The sequence below is a fragment of the Taurulus bubalis genome (assembly GCF_910589615.1).
Source record: "Taurulus bubalis genome assembly, chromosome: 18".
Lineage (NCBI taxonomy): Eukaryota > Metazoa > Chordata > Actinopteri > Perciformes > Cottidae > Taurulus > Taurulus bubalis.
In genome coordinates, this window is record NC_136606.1 from 11750643 (window position 1) to 11766212 (window position 15570).

General features: G+C 41.2%; 1 protein-coding gene across 1 annotated transcript in view; it reads left to right on the plus strand.

The window, feature by feature from the left end:
- The window catches only part of sema5a (sema domain, seven thrombospondin repeats (type 1 and type 1-like), transmembrane domain (TM) and short cytoplasmic domain, (semaphorin) 5A), a gene marked incomplete at its 5' end in the record, with an annotated part of 77856 nt that overhangs the window by 46425 nt on the left and 15861 nt on the right, over positions 1-15570 (plus strand). Inside the window, 2 exons of the mRNA XM_079234626.1 lie at positions 864-1011; positions 9801-10026. Of these exons, the coding sequence (XP_079090752.1) occupies positions 864-1011; positions 9801-10026 (374 nt within the window). The remainder of the gene's footprint in view (positions 1-863; positions 1012-9800; positions 10027-15570) is intronic.

Sequence of the window (15570 nt, forward strand, 5' to 3'; positions counted from 1 at the left end):
GTGCCAAAATACAACAAAATAGCAATAAAAGCAATTTTATAGTATGCGTAAAAGTTATAAAATATATTATATGGCTCTAATAAGGCTGGCAATTGACTGTCGTTGTTGTATAATGAGGACGGAGTAATTAAGTATTTTAGATTTTGCTGTAATACTGTCTTGTAAAAACAATGTAATTAGATGTGATGCATGCGTCTTTGTGGCTTTTTTAGTAGGCTGTATCACTGAATTATGCAGAGTGCATATGCACGTTTATTGAGATCTGAGATGGAATTTTAGATGTACTTTTATGCAACACTGGCCATTACACCTTCCAAAAATGTCCCGCAGACCCGTCTCTGTGGCATGATTCAGATGTTCTGTCTCTCATTGCAGCGTGTTCTCTATACTCCATGGCCACATCAAAGCTTTGTGTTGTGTTGGTTTGAGTGTTTTTTTTTATATATATATATAGTGCCAATTTAGAAATCCTTGTGGTATGAACCTTTTGTCACTATTTTGATTAAATTAATTGGCAAGGTTTCAAAAGTGTGGTGACGTCTCCAGTGTCCTTCACATATCATTGTAGTGTCCTGTCAGATGAAGTAGCTTTTCCATTTCCCACAGAACACCCAAAAGACACTGACATACAGTCCATAATACAGTTTTATGTTCCCAGTATAAGTTAAGCGCTATTGTCAACGCTTGCTAACTGCCTCATATATCTTGTCATGTAAATCTTGTCACTACAATACACAATCCAGTAACTGAAGTAATGATGCACTTTTCATTACTTTAACTAAATATATCAGAAGAGTTCCCGATTTACCTTAATGAATGGCGTTACGTGCTGATCCCATGTGGTCTTTGCTCTTGCTTCCCAGGTACTGTAATGAACACCTGCCCTGCCCACCGCATGTCTACTGGGCGGCCTGGGCGGCATGGGAGCGCTGCACCGTGCCCTGTGGCGGAGGCGTCCAGTCACGACGCAGAACCTGTGAGAACGGCAACGACTGTCCCGGGTGTGGTCAGGTATGTCGCTCAAAACAACATCTTTAAATCCGTCTTTGTCTCTGTCTATTCATTGTTTAGGAACTCAGCTTAAACCATGTGATGCAAACAGTCAGTGGTGATGAAATTGGAACATCTTACACGACCAAATCCCCTGGCTATATTTATACAGTGGCAGCAGCCATCAGATTTATTACCAAGGCATATTTAATACCACACACATAGTAGTCACTCCACATATGAATGGGCTTATTTTTCTGCCACAAAGCTTTCTCCAAAGCACGGATGATGCAAAGAAGGGGTGAAATATGAGTGTTCTCCTGATTGTGTTATTTCTGGTGCTATTTATATATATATATATATATATATATATATATATATATATATATATATATATATTGTTTTTACCAGGACTGTGGATATATATATATATATCCACAGTCCTGGTAAAAACAAGCTGGAATGAACATTAGCTGTACCTCCTCGTGTCCCTCTTGGATTGAAGAATATGGGTCATGAGCTTGAGGATACATGCGATCCTTGAAGTGTGTTTTGGTTTGTTTGTTTGTGGGCTTTCTTTACCATATCGGTTTATTGTGGATGGTTAATGGAAAAACCTGATCCTAGTTCAGAATTGAGATTAAAATCAGGAGTACGCTCATTCACTTTGTGAAAGTAAAAGGAGCCCATTTTTTTGTAATCTACAAATTGCTAAAAAAACATTAGACAGCTACTTCACATTCAGCCAAAAAAAAAGGACAACCCGCAGGTTGTGTAATGGCCTGTTGTGAAGCTAAATAACATAGTGCCAGCATTGCACCCTCAAGAGCAGATAGTGTTTGATAATTACCCATGACACATTAATAGCTCCAGAAAACCCAAATGAAAAGACTGACTTCTCATTAAGTAGCAATTTAGCAGTCACACCACATCATGGACGTCTCACACACATAAACACAGTTTCCCATCAGGTGACAGCTGTCTTATTTCTGGCATTGATGCTTCGACCATTATCTTCACTGGGGCATCCTGGGAATGCAGTAGTGATCCTAGAGTAACTCAGTCCAGAAAAGGAAACTGATGACGAGCACGAGGAACTCTCAGTGCCTCGTCACTGCTGTCACCCAAAGGGAAAGTCTGTGTTTGTCTGTCTGGAGTTGTGTTTTTTTTTGATGTGCGAAGATGAGCTCTTGCTCACTCAGCAGGAGATATTTGCGGTAGTTTTCAGTGGTGTCTGGGCAGAAGAGAGTTACATTCACTGACTTGCACATTTTTGTTTTGTTTTGCTACCTCATCGACTCCATGTCTTCAGCCATTGCAACATGGACTTAAATGGGGCTGTCTCTCCACTGGAGCTGTAATTATGCAGATTTCAGAGACACTTTCTCTTTATCTGGGAGAACTTTATTTGGACAACGTGGCTAACTTGTATTATAGCTGCATATTTACTCAGATCAAAGAAACACTTGCTACCTTTCATTTACAACTCTGATACGGTGCGTACATGGTACAGCTGTCAATGTTTAACAATTGCTTCAATGCATTTTAAACCCTAAAAGAAGTCACGCTCAAGTGGTCAAGACAGGAAACACTTTCCAATAAAGTTGGTTTTATAAATTTGCATTTAGCATTTGAAGATCAAGTAGGAGGAAATACATTCTTTTGATCTCTTCAAGGACCACCCCCCAAAGAAGTGAAAAGTGTGATGGAGTTCGTTTTTTTGTCTGTCTGTGTTCTCTTCCCCCGGACAGATCCACGTTTAATTAAACAGAAGGAGATCACGCACACATAATCACACACACACACACACACACACACACACACACACACACACACACACACACACACAGACCTACACGCACAACACACACAGGTTGCAGCTTCTGTCATCACAGCTACTTTTTTAGACCGACCCCCTACTGAGACCTGAAAAGATGTACACTGTGTATTTCTTGGACGTTGTAGCGCAAAGGTGCGTGTGTGCATTAATGTTTAGCTGTCAGGATTAATATCGCCGCAGCAACCTCCTGTGATCAGCTCCTGGCGTTTGCCAGACATTAATCGACAGCAATGAGCCTAACATCTGCTTGGTGTTTTACAGGGATATCATGCAGAGAATTTGCAAGAAACACTAACTTTTGTAAGTTATTTTTTTAAAGTATCAAAGATTAACTGAAGTTGGGGGGGACAGTCTGGTCAACACTCCCACATGGTGTAAAGTGAAGCGCTTAGAAGAAGAACAAAATATTCAGTTGTTACTTTTTTTGTTTCTCTACTGATCCCTGAAGCAAAAATTGTCTATGCCTCTCCGCAGGTAGCTCTCAGTGCAGTCACACACAGAGTAGCTCAAGTGAAGCTAATAGGTATTCAGGTCAAGGACACTTTCATTTAAACAAAAGTGTACTCACTATGCAACTCTGAAATCCTAAAAACAAAATGTTGCTCCATGCATGATTAAAAGAGCAAACTCTCTCGCTGCTCTATTTCCATTAAACCTTCTGTGAGTTTGACCTGAGTGTCATTGACTTAAGCCCCAGCAGTCTTATCATCGTGGAAGTATTTAGTCCTGTGGGTGCCTCATTTTGCTGATGCAAAAGGCCACATGTCTGCAACTTCATCAGTCTGAGCCCTGCTCCTTGCAGCGCTGCTCCGTCTCTCTCGTTTTACTGTATCTGCATTACAGGTTTGTATCCCCACAGGAGCAAGCGGAATCTGGGCTGGAAATAAACAAGCAAAGCTTTGGTGGCCCGGCAGTGAAGCACTGCACCACGAGTGCAGCGCTTCACCCCGCCTACTCCTGAAAAGTCTGCTAAAAAGTCTTCAGAATAATTGGGAGAAAAAAGAATAATTATTATTATTATTTAAATATAATAATTATAATTATTGCTGAGACGTTAGGTATTTTTAAATAGAGGTTATTAATAACAACATTTGAGTTGACAAACTGTAGTGTTGCTCAAGGAATGTAATACATATGCACACTTTTGATGATGATCACACCAAGTGAGTCTGACTGAGGAGTTGATAAGGAAAAGAATCATTATTCAAGAGCATAAATGAGAAAAAAAGAAAGAAAGATGTCCGTTTACTTGTATTGTTGATGGTGCTACACTCAGCTTAGTTATCAGCCAAGAGGACTCCATGTAGAAGTGGAAATGAGGAGAGAAAAACGTCCACAGACTTGTTCAAACTACATAATTTATCACAGCAAATGTTTTTCAGCAAGAATGTTTTTGCAAAGAAATATATCCAGCAAATCCAGTAGAACTAGTTAGATGTTGAAATGTAGTCCATAAATAATTTGAAAATATAGGTTATACGCTTCAATACTTGTAGAACCACCAATTCCACAGCTGGATGTCTTTTCTGTGCTGTGAACAACTGCAGTAATATACTTCAACTTTGGGGTTCACTAAAAGTCGCGGGCCTCTCCTCCTCTAAATCAATATTACTTTCATAAACCTCCATTAAATCCTCATGATTCCAAAAAATGACCAACCAGGAAATGCGTTTTTGATATATACTTTTTCTATTCAGTCTGTATATTAATATTCTTCTCTACTGTTTTACTGCTTATTGATATTTATTTATATTGCTTGTTTCTATTTTATTATTCTTTTATTCATTTGTGAGCAATGCTGCTGTAATCCTGTAATTTCCCCACTGCGGGACTAATAAAGGATTGTCTTATTTTATCTTATGAATGGGTTATTTCAAGTAGTTTTCAAGCTCATTTTAAACTAAAAAAATACAACCATGTAATCATCAGACAATATTCAAAGGATGGATTCAATGGATTTTCGCCAGTGTATCCCTCCTCCTTTGCTCTCCACGAGGACTGTTAACCTGCATTCCACAAAAACCTGTTTGAACAAGATTTGTCAATAAGACTACAAACGGACACCAGAACATTTCCGATACCAACATCTGAATACAAAATGAGTTTATAGATATTAAGTTGAACTCTGCCATCACAGTTTTGGCGGTAGCACTTGAAAGTGCAACATATAAATCAGTTGCTGATTCATCGGAATATTGCGATGTGACATTCACATCACTCACATACTTAACTTAATAGTATTAGAGGAAAGAAAACTTGCTTCAGCGCGCTTTAAGAAGATTTCATTCACCGAGGTATTTCCTACTTTATACAGTAAAGTACATCAAATATCTCACACATCGAAGGATCAAAAAGGACCATTATTCTCAGCTGAACAGCACATCTTGACTCTGCCTCTCAGAGTTAAATATCAAATATGGGCCAATGCCGAACTGGCGAAGCACAGAGCTGCTTAATGACACCAAGAGCTGTTCTATTTACCTGCCAGTCGTGCAGCCAGACTGCAAAATGAAAGTTAAGTACCCTGTGTTTGTGTAGGCACTGGCAGACTGACGTGTGAACACACTGGTGTGTTTTTGTACTGTTCAGTGTTCGTCATTGTGTGTGTGTGTGTGTGTGTGTGTGTGTGTGTGTGTGTGTGTGTGTGTGTGTGTGTGTGTGTGTGTGTGTGTGTGTGTGTGTGTGTGTGTGTGTGTGTGCGTGCGTGTGTGCACTGGTGTGTAGCCTGGAGACCTGCTCCTGGCCGACAGCAGGCTTCATTATGGAGTCAGACTGGTGGGGAGAGGGAGAGAGAAGTCAGAGTCTGACAAAGTGCGCTTTGGTCGGCGCTGCTAATTGAAGCGATGTCTCATGGAGACTTGAGGAACATTAGGCCTCCATTTCTGTGGACTCGCCCGCACTAGATAAAGATGTAGGCCCTGGAGAGGATTAGTCACTTTCATATCTCACATCTGGACCGTTCACTTAAATGTTACAAGGGTACACGTGTGTATATGTAGGCATACACCAACATACATGTCTGTCTGTCTGTCTCTCTCTCTCTCTCTCTCTCTCTCTCTCTCTCTCCCTATCTCTCATATACACTCACAGCTCTCTCAGTTCAATAAGATGTATAATGGGTGTAATGATGGTAGGAGGCTGGAGAGGCACAATTCTGTATTATTCACCTCCCACCGCTGGCTGGACACAACAGAGAGCCGTTTATACCTAAACACACATACACACATTCTTCTCTCCACACACACACACAAAGTAAATATATACATTGTATTTCACCCTCCACTCCACAATCATACATTTCCCAATAAAAATAAGGAGAGGCTGAGGGCTTATACTTCCACAGCACTCAAGACACTATTATGACACACACACACTCTCTCGCTCCATTTCTTTTTTTGCTCTTCGTCTTCCTCATCTTGTATCCCCTCAGCCTATAACACCTAAAAAATAAGCAGAAAGGTCTGCGGATGGAGACAGAATGAGATAGGAGCTGCCTGAATCCATAACTCAGTTATGCATAAAGTTATAAACATGCATCACTCACTCTCACTCACACACACACACACACACACACACACACACACACACACACACACACACACACACACACACACACACACACAAATTAGTGCCAGTAAAGTCAAACTTCCACTCTATAGTCAACTTGACACATGCATACACACAGCCTTGCAGATGCACACACAAACAGCCCAACCAGGCAGCTTGTTTGTGAGGCAGTAAAATGCTATCAGGCGTTCTCCTACCCAGCTCTCCTGGGCTCCTGAGCCAGAAACACATTACAGTGCTGCCCATCTCTGAGCAGCTGCCTGTTAAAGGTGTTGCACAGCATAAAATCGCTGCTCTCCATTTGCCCACAATGCATATCACTGCTCTTGCCGGAGGGGGGTGGCACGAATATGAGTCGAAATCAGGGAACTAATTGAATCCAATTTAGTGTTCCACTTGCCACTTGTCCCATTCGACTGCTTTCCGTCATGTTTTCACTTTGGGTTAATTTCCCTAAAATTGGAATTTGAGTGTGGCTGAAGAGTACCGGAAATGTTTCCAGTTTTTTGTTGTTTACTTATAGTTGTATTACTTTGTTTTATTAGCTCACAATATCAAATGGAAAGACGCCGATGAAACATTTAAATAGCTCATTTTGATCAGCTTCTTTTTGCCGAACAATGAATCAAAGTTGAATTACAGTGTAGCTTCTTTGTTGTGTTCAGAAGCATATTTACATAGCCAGCATGTAATATATGCCTAAGATGACCTATTCACTGCTCTGGCTCAGTGAATGTCATTTTAATGGAGTTATTTTATTTGCTTGTGGGTGTATGTGTGTGTTGGGTTTATGGGTTTTTATGGACAGGGCTATACTGATGTTTATTTCACATCCTCGGGTCCATTTTTAATGCATTATTCAAAACATGGTATAAAAATTGCCACTAAAAAAGCAAGGGGACTGTTTTTGTTTTTGTTATTATGCCAGATTTTGTATTCACGTGCACACCTGCTATAAAAAGCCTATTTTATTGCAGGAAAAGGCAATAAGCTGTCCGCTGTCTTTCAGCATTTGTTATTGGATGACATCGTCCACAGCAGGGTTCTGCAATGTGTTGTATATCATGGATGCCCAGATTGTACCACAACAATTCTGGGGACCGCCATCATCTTTGTGGCATTATGTCATATTCTCACCATCTTAGTGTATTAGCTTTGTTACCAGCCTACTACTACTACTACTACTATTACAACTTCTTCTTATTCTTCGCCTTCCTCTTCCTCATTATTCTCATTGATTAAATTACATTGAATTTTCTAAATTCTCAGCAAACGGGCCACTTCTCTCATCAAAAACAAAGCCTTAAGCCTATTCCCTTCCACATATATAAGTTAGTAAGGTGTCATCCCTGACAATTTGTACGTTGCATTATATATACAGTCAATTGGGACTCGACATTTGAAAACTAAGGTTCAACTTTAAAAATATATCTGTTCAAAGTTGCAGCACATGAGTTGTTTCACAAGGTTGGTCCTCAACAAGCCACAGAGCTTTGTGTTCAATCAGCGCAACATTTTTGTGACATAAACAGTGACCACCTTACTGTAAACTGCACTTGTAGCTGTACTTGATGTTGATACCTTCTGAGACCTTGAATGAGGTTTAGTTTTAAACCCACTAATTATCTCCTTAGTCCTCTGCATCGATACTAATCCTCAGAGAGTGCAGGAAGAAACGCTTACCAGACAAGCCTCATTAAATATTTACTGTGTTTGGCCACCATCAACAACTCACACAACACACACCAACAGATCGTCTGCCCTTTTTCTCCCCCATTCGTGCCACGTGTTGCTTTTCTTTCTTTTTTGGTGCCGTAGGCAGCGGAGAGACGCTGAGGTTGACTCTTTTTTTGCTTCCTTTTTGTTATTGGCTGATAATCCCAGATTGTGGGCTGGTCTGTGAGGCGTGATGATGTTAAATATTAATGTCTGGAGATGATTACTGCGCTAGATGGAGAGAGGCAGGAAGTGCGGTGGAGGTGACACCCTCATTCATCACAGGGCCCAAACAGAATCTAAATCCTTCCTGTGTTTTTAACCTTGGTACCCAGGGGAAGTGAGGCGAGGGAGAGGAGGCGACAGAAATACAGAGGGAGAGACAGAGAGAGAGAGAGATGAAGCAGAGGCACAGAGGAAAAAAGAAGGAAGGAGAGAGAGAGAGAGAGAGCTGACACAGCGAGCAATGAACAGTGTAGGAAAAAGAGGGTGAAATAAATATGAAGATAGATAGATGGAAAGTGAGACCATGAGAGAGCATTAAAGAGTAGGCAAGATGGTGAAAGATAGAGCTGCATACTGTATAATAATGTATAGTGGTCCTCTCCTCAGCTGACCTGTCAGACGATCCTATGTGACAGGCTGACGGATTGCAGAAAGGAACTCTTATCTTATTTTGTCAAGGTCTGGCAGTCACTCAAGGCCTATTCAGCATAAATAAACAAGCAGTGAGGGAAATGGTGGCCATCTCACCTTCTCTTTTGTGCTGTCATTTTCTCCAGATGTATCACTACCTCCGCCACATTATTTATTTAGCTTGGCACAAAAGTGGCCTATTACCCACCTATTATCATACTGAATCATATCATCAAATATAGCATCACAGAAGTAGAAGATTTTTTTCAACCACTAGTCCAAATGAAAGCTGGTTGAGAAAAGGCAGAGGCAAGATATATACTTATGGCTCTCCTGAATGAGACTCACACATCAGACTGTTGGTGCGTCAGTGTTGCGTTTTTCATTATTATTGCCCGGCTCTCAAAGCCAGATGGAGAGGAGAGAAAGAGTTGCTATTATTGCCTCCATTTTGCTCCTTCTCTATCAACTTCTCTATCACCCCTCCTCCTCTTTCCCGTTGGTTATGAATTAACTTGATGAATGACCTTTTCTGCCTGGCTTGTTTGCCTCCTGCCATGTTCAGCAAGTGGCCTAAAGAGAATGTATCCTTAGTAAGTGCATGCAGGCAGAATGACAGGTGTGGTGGGGCCAGGCAAACATTGCTTGGTTGGTTTGTGAGGGGTATTTTGGGGGATGAGCCGTACTGGATCTGGCAGCATACAGTACAGTAAACCAGCCAGAACTGGAATCAAGAGGCTTTTAAGGATGAATGATGATGAAAGCTTTGAAAGGGCTGTTTATTTCCTCATAAAAAAAGCTGTTTAATTTCATATTAGTCACTGCTGAGAATTTCAAAAGCCATTGTCCTGTCCATTATTATGCTTGGGAAATACACCACATATTCGGTATGAGCTTGTCATGTTTAATTATTGCTTTAATTATTGCTTTAATGATTTGAGATTATCTCTTCCTGCACGGAATGTGTCAAATTCACCTGCCTGTATACGTGCTCACCAGGAAATAAGTCGTTGTTCAATGCAGCTGAATGTTCCCCTGTCTCTGATTGCAGGAGTACCAGTCATGCAACTCCCTGCCATGCCCTGACCTGAAGAAGACCACGCCCTGGACTCCCTGGACGCCTGTGAACATCTCGGACAACGGCGGGCACTATGAGCAGCGTTTCCGCTACACTTGCAAGGCTCGCATCCCAGATCCCAGCCTGCTGGAAGTGGGCAGGCAGAGGATCGAGATGCGCTACTGCTCCAGCGACGGATCCACCGGCTGCTCCACTGACGGTGAGTGCAGGAGAAGAGGAGACAGATGGTCTCTTTCCAGCTATCTCAGCCTCTGGATGCTTCTGTTATCTCACTCCAACTGGCTTTCTGCGTCTCCGCAGGCTAGTTATTGGCCGGCTCGCCGAAAGCCATTTTCTTCTTTCTGGCTGTGTCTGTTGTTCATTAGAGCTTTCTTTCTTTCCTTTTCAAACTTGCCCCCTCTCTGTTCTGCAAAAGTTGAACGAGCGCTATCTTAATCAGCTCCCGCTGTCGTCCTCGACTTTATCAGAGGATCAAAGTGTCAGACATGTTAATGAACTTCCAATCCACAAAGCCGATCAGCAGTTTACAAGTAATTTTAGCTCTCTTTCACACTCACACACACAAAAACACAAACACACACCGTTGCATGCACAAAGTTCAATTATAGGCTCCCAAAGAAGCACAAACACATGTTCTTTATCCGTCATCCCATCGCTTCCCTTCTGCCTGTGTGTGCACCACACAGTCTCAGTCAGCCACATTCATGAGCCACCCCTCATGAGTTAAACGCTGTAAACGTTTGTACAAGCAGGCTGCAAATTGGCAAGTTGTTTATGTTGCTTGTTGGAAGGATCCATATTAAAGGGGAGAGAGGCGGGGTGGCATCCCACCACAGCAAAGAGGCTTCAAATGCATCTGTTAAAGTTTCTTTACAACGCTTTGCCTCAGAGGGAAAAGCTGATTTATTTATTTAAGGCTTAAGAATTAGTACTTAGCTACGATGTGCCAGCCTCCCATAACTTTGACTTCTTCTATGTCTCTGGGTGGTCTGTCGCTACACCACTCTCATGCCACATGCTGCAGTAATCACAGTGGATAGCCCTAATGTACAATATCAGTGGGGGTTTCCTCTCGTTTGATCTATCTCTTTTACCTCATTTCTGATTATGCATCACTGTCTTTCCTCCAGCGCTGTCGCCGGTACAAGTTGCTCTCTTCACACTTAGAATCCAACGCTTACAGGTTGCTGAAGGGTTTTAAATGAGCGCTGGCAGGAACAGAGCAAACCTGACTGCAGACTCAAAGCTGTAAGAGGACTGACGGCCACACATCTGTGACGTTATTAGGGAACAAAGACTTGAGCTTTAATTGGTCGCTCTTGTTTCTGATTAGCGCGAGGAAGTAATAGACACAATGTGTTTCATTAGAGGTTGTCACCAGAAGCCTGACACATCACATTAGCTTTAGTGTTAATTACACCAATTGAAAAACATAGGTGGAAGGTTCAGCAGTCACTGTTGGCTGTGAGTCAGGCTGTGTTGGAGGATGTGCAGTATGGGCGTCAAATCATTTCAACAACCCGTGTAAAAAAACATGGTTCGTTGTTTTCACGGATCTGCCATCAGGAAACATGGGAGGCACTCTTAACTCAGTTTATTCAGGTCCAAATGATGTAATAGCAGTGCTATTCAGACACCTTTTCTTTGGGGAGGTTATAATTTCCCCGGTAATAAATACAAAACTTAATTATACACTCAGTGCCAATGTTTAACAACAGCAGTGATTAGTCATGATGCTATTGCACTTCATATTCCACCCACGGATGTTGGCATTTTATCTAGATAACATCACTGCAGGCAATACTGCAAAGCATGGCCTTGTGAATGAAAAGAATATTTTATATGAAATCCAAAATGTATTCACTTTTTGTAAATGGTCAGTTAAACACGATTATTTTCCACATTACAACTGGTTCACCCAGAGTCATGGCTCTTCTTTTCATGAGATGTTCAACTGTGTAAGTCTGAGGGAAGTAGAATATGAATCAATGTCATATTCTTCACAAAAAACTTAACTCAACTTAACTCAATCAAGCTGCACAGCTGTGTACAGCACATGTAAAAAAAACCTATTGAGGTGAGTGTGGCCTCTGTGGATTTTTCTCCTTTTATCCCACGTTAATTGTTCATCGAAGGACGTCAATGTGATTTACTTCTCTGAGGAGTTTTAGGCCATAACTGTAGAAAAAAAGAGAATGAACTCCTGTGATCCTCATTTCAACCAGTATCAAAGCCGCGATCCACTGGGGAGCACTGGTGTGTGTATTTGTGTGTGTATGGGGGTGGGATAACGTGCATGTTTGCCTGTTTTGTGTTTAGATGTGTGTGTGTGTGTGTGTGTGTGTGTGTGTGTGTGTGTGTGTGTGTGTGTGTGTGTATGTGTGTGTGTGTGTGTGTGTGTGTGTGTGTGTGTGTGTGTGTGTGTGCATGCTCGTAGGTGTGAGACATGACAGTTTTTGTTTCAATGTGCCAGCCGTCATAAAACATGTCAGCAGTGGGCATATTACTTAATGAGAAATAAAGTAATTAATTACATTACTCATTCATTTCATTACTCAGCCCAGCTTTGTGACAGGTGCCTGTAAACAGCTCCAAGTCCTCTAGACCCAGATGTCACATATTCTGTATTAAACATGTGTAGATAGAAAGAAAGACATTATGGGTTCGACAACTTTCAGACAACTTTTGAGGTACAGAGACGCCCGTTGCTGCCAGTAGATTGAACCGAGTTCTAGCTTCCCAGACACAAACGCATTACTTGACCAGATGGATTTTCATGTGATATGTGATCCCACAGCAGTCTATCAGATGTACACACAGAGCAGAAATGTATTCAACCCTTTATTAAACTCCCATTAAGACGGCAATCAAGTTGATACCCCAAATTGTTGAAGAAATGAGGATCACAGGGATTTGCAACTGTAGTACTGAATTTCAGTATGTAATCTCTTACCCGACTTGTTACTGATAAAATAAATCTGCCATTGTAAAAATCATCTGTTTCTGCCAACACTATATGCATGTATTGTATGCATGTGTCACGCCATAACAAAACATAGGGTAAAAGGAGGTAAAACGTGTGAAGATTGCGTATGCAAAAAGGAGACTTTTTTTAAACAAACATCTTAAGCAATAAGGACTAGAGACTTCATGCTCTCCCTCCAGACAACGCTGTCCTTTTTATTTTGAAACAGATGCATGAACTTTAAAAGACAATTTCGCTGTCTCGCCAGCGCACTGATGTCGCTCCCCCGCTAGTCAATAAAAAGCCCCCTCTGCCATGTTGTCTTAAATCTTCTTCATCTCTCCCTGCTCAGGCAGAATGTCACCATGTTTGTGGCTTGGAGCATCAAAGCTATCAGATATACCTGACATTTGACGAATTGGATTGTATACTATGTTATTGACAAACACCTGGAAGTTTCATCTGGGAAGCACAGATATGGGGAAATAATCCCCCTGTCAATGGAGACAAGAAATCGATGTTTGAGATATGTTCCCAACTTTCTCGACCTGCGCCCACTATCTCTTTTTCTTTGTGTCTCAATGTCTCCTGTATTAAGATCTCTATCTGTCTTTATTATGAGAGATAAATTATGAAAATAGGATTTAACCAAGCATTTACAGTGAGCTTTTATATACCATACTGACTAGTTTCATATCAGTGATCATAGCTTAATGATAGCGATAAGTTAATTGCTATTATCTGTAGTGATTTAAAGACCTCTCTTGTCTTCTACACCCAGTGATTAGTCTTGGAGCATTTAGAGACAATTTTCCTTTTTATCACTTTTCACATGCCTGAATGAGAAAAAAAATGTGATCATTGATATTATCGCCTTGATAGACGTGTATTTTCTTAATGCCCATGAAGCAAAATTCTGCAGGGAACACAATTGATATTCCTAGGTGGCTTCGAGAAGACAGTTGTTTTTTTCTTATTCTCCATCTTGCACACCGCCCTAATCATATTTGTTTATCTATAGATTTCTCAAGGAGACCTCTGCAGAATAAATGCTAATCGTGCAGTGCCCGTTCTGGATGTGAGGCTTCATTCGGGGCATGTGGCTGTTTGAAGTGGGCCGATTGCTTATCCCTGGAAAGTGCTGCTTAGAGCGTTGTCAAGAACCGATCATTGCTGGCTGACTCCATCGAACAATGGCGTGAAGAAGAGTTTGGTTGTAAATTTAGTAAATCCATCATCCGGCCGCAAAAGTGAACTGCAGTTAATGAGCCGCGGCCTGTAAAAGCCCGCTGCGGACGACATGCTCAACTCAGTCAAGGTTTTATTTATTAGATTATTAATATTGAATGTGTCAAAATTGCGCAAACGTCGACACTGCACGTCCTTGTGTCCACAGCAATACAGGAGGCAAATGTGAAGTAGATTGGATAAACAGTTCATGAGATATGCAAAGGACACACGTATATACAGACAGACAGAATTGCTCTTGTGTTTCTAGTTTTTGAAAGATAAAAAATGTACTCTTTGAATAAAGAGAGTATAAAAGTTCAGTCAGCTGATCTTCTGATGCAGCAGCAGTAATGTGAAGGTACAAAAAAAGCTCTTTTTTTCCCCACATTTGCATCTCACAAAGACAGAAGCAGACACAGTGAGAGAAAAGAAAGCCTTGGAAAAATGAAAGAGATTCCTGTTGAAGACTGTGAGTTTGTAATTTTGCCGGCTTGTGTTGGTGAGTGATGGCTTCATCTTTTTCCCAGGGAGAAACGGTGGAGTGTCAGCAGCTTGATGTGTTTCACTTCAGCTGATCTGGTATCAAGGCCAGAGCCTTCTCATGGGCGACAGATTAGTTTCTCCTGCACGGATGTCATGAGCAGACACTGAGTAGACACAGGACAGTGCTGAGGGATGCTCTGACGGATGACAGCCATTCCAGCATCCTTATTGTCTTTCTGTTTCTCTGTTCCGCTCTCGGTCCCTACAGTCGGGGCTCTCTTTTTCTGTGGACATCTCAGTATCAAGAAAGAAACAGAACTAACTGTGGTAATATGTAAACCTGCAGTTGAGTAGCTATAAAGTACGTCTGGTCCCTGATGTATGTGTTTTAATAAGTAGATATTATACAGAAAGATCTTGCAATTAATTCGCATGACAATATATTATTTTAAACTGTGGTTTTGTCATGAATACTTTCACACAAAATGCTAATATTATATGGTGAAAAAAAGTAAAGATTTAGGCCCAAGATTGATTGTTCTGTGCCTACTGTGCATTTATGTGCAATTACACTTAGATTATATTGCAATAAATGAAATGCATTTCGATTATTCAATGTTGCTCTTCTTTTCTCCTTCGGTATGTCCCTCTCACCCAATTGCTCATCCCCACCTTGTTACTCAGTCTTTACGATATTGAAAGGCTTACTTGTGATACTATTGCATCTCTTATAATACACTAGCTCTTATAAGGCTGTTGGTGACAGGCTCTCTCCCTATATGATCTCTCCTTGTCTGTTATGCTTCAGTTAAGTACATAACTGGACAGATAGAGTGCACAACCTTATTGCAAATATCCTTGACACCAAATTTGCAGAGTACCATTGGAGTGTCGATGACATTTGTCCTCAATGGGGCTCTCAAAGAGTGACAGTTTTTGGTGACAGCGACATTAAGTCAACAAATTAGCAGACAGCATCGGAGATGTAAAAACATAACTGCATGTCAGAATCTTCTTTGTTGACATGAAGTCACTCCTTGCTGAACATGCCTGCATGAGATTACG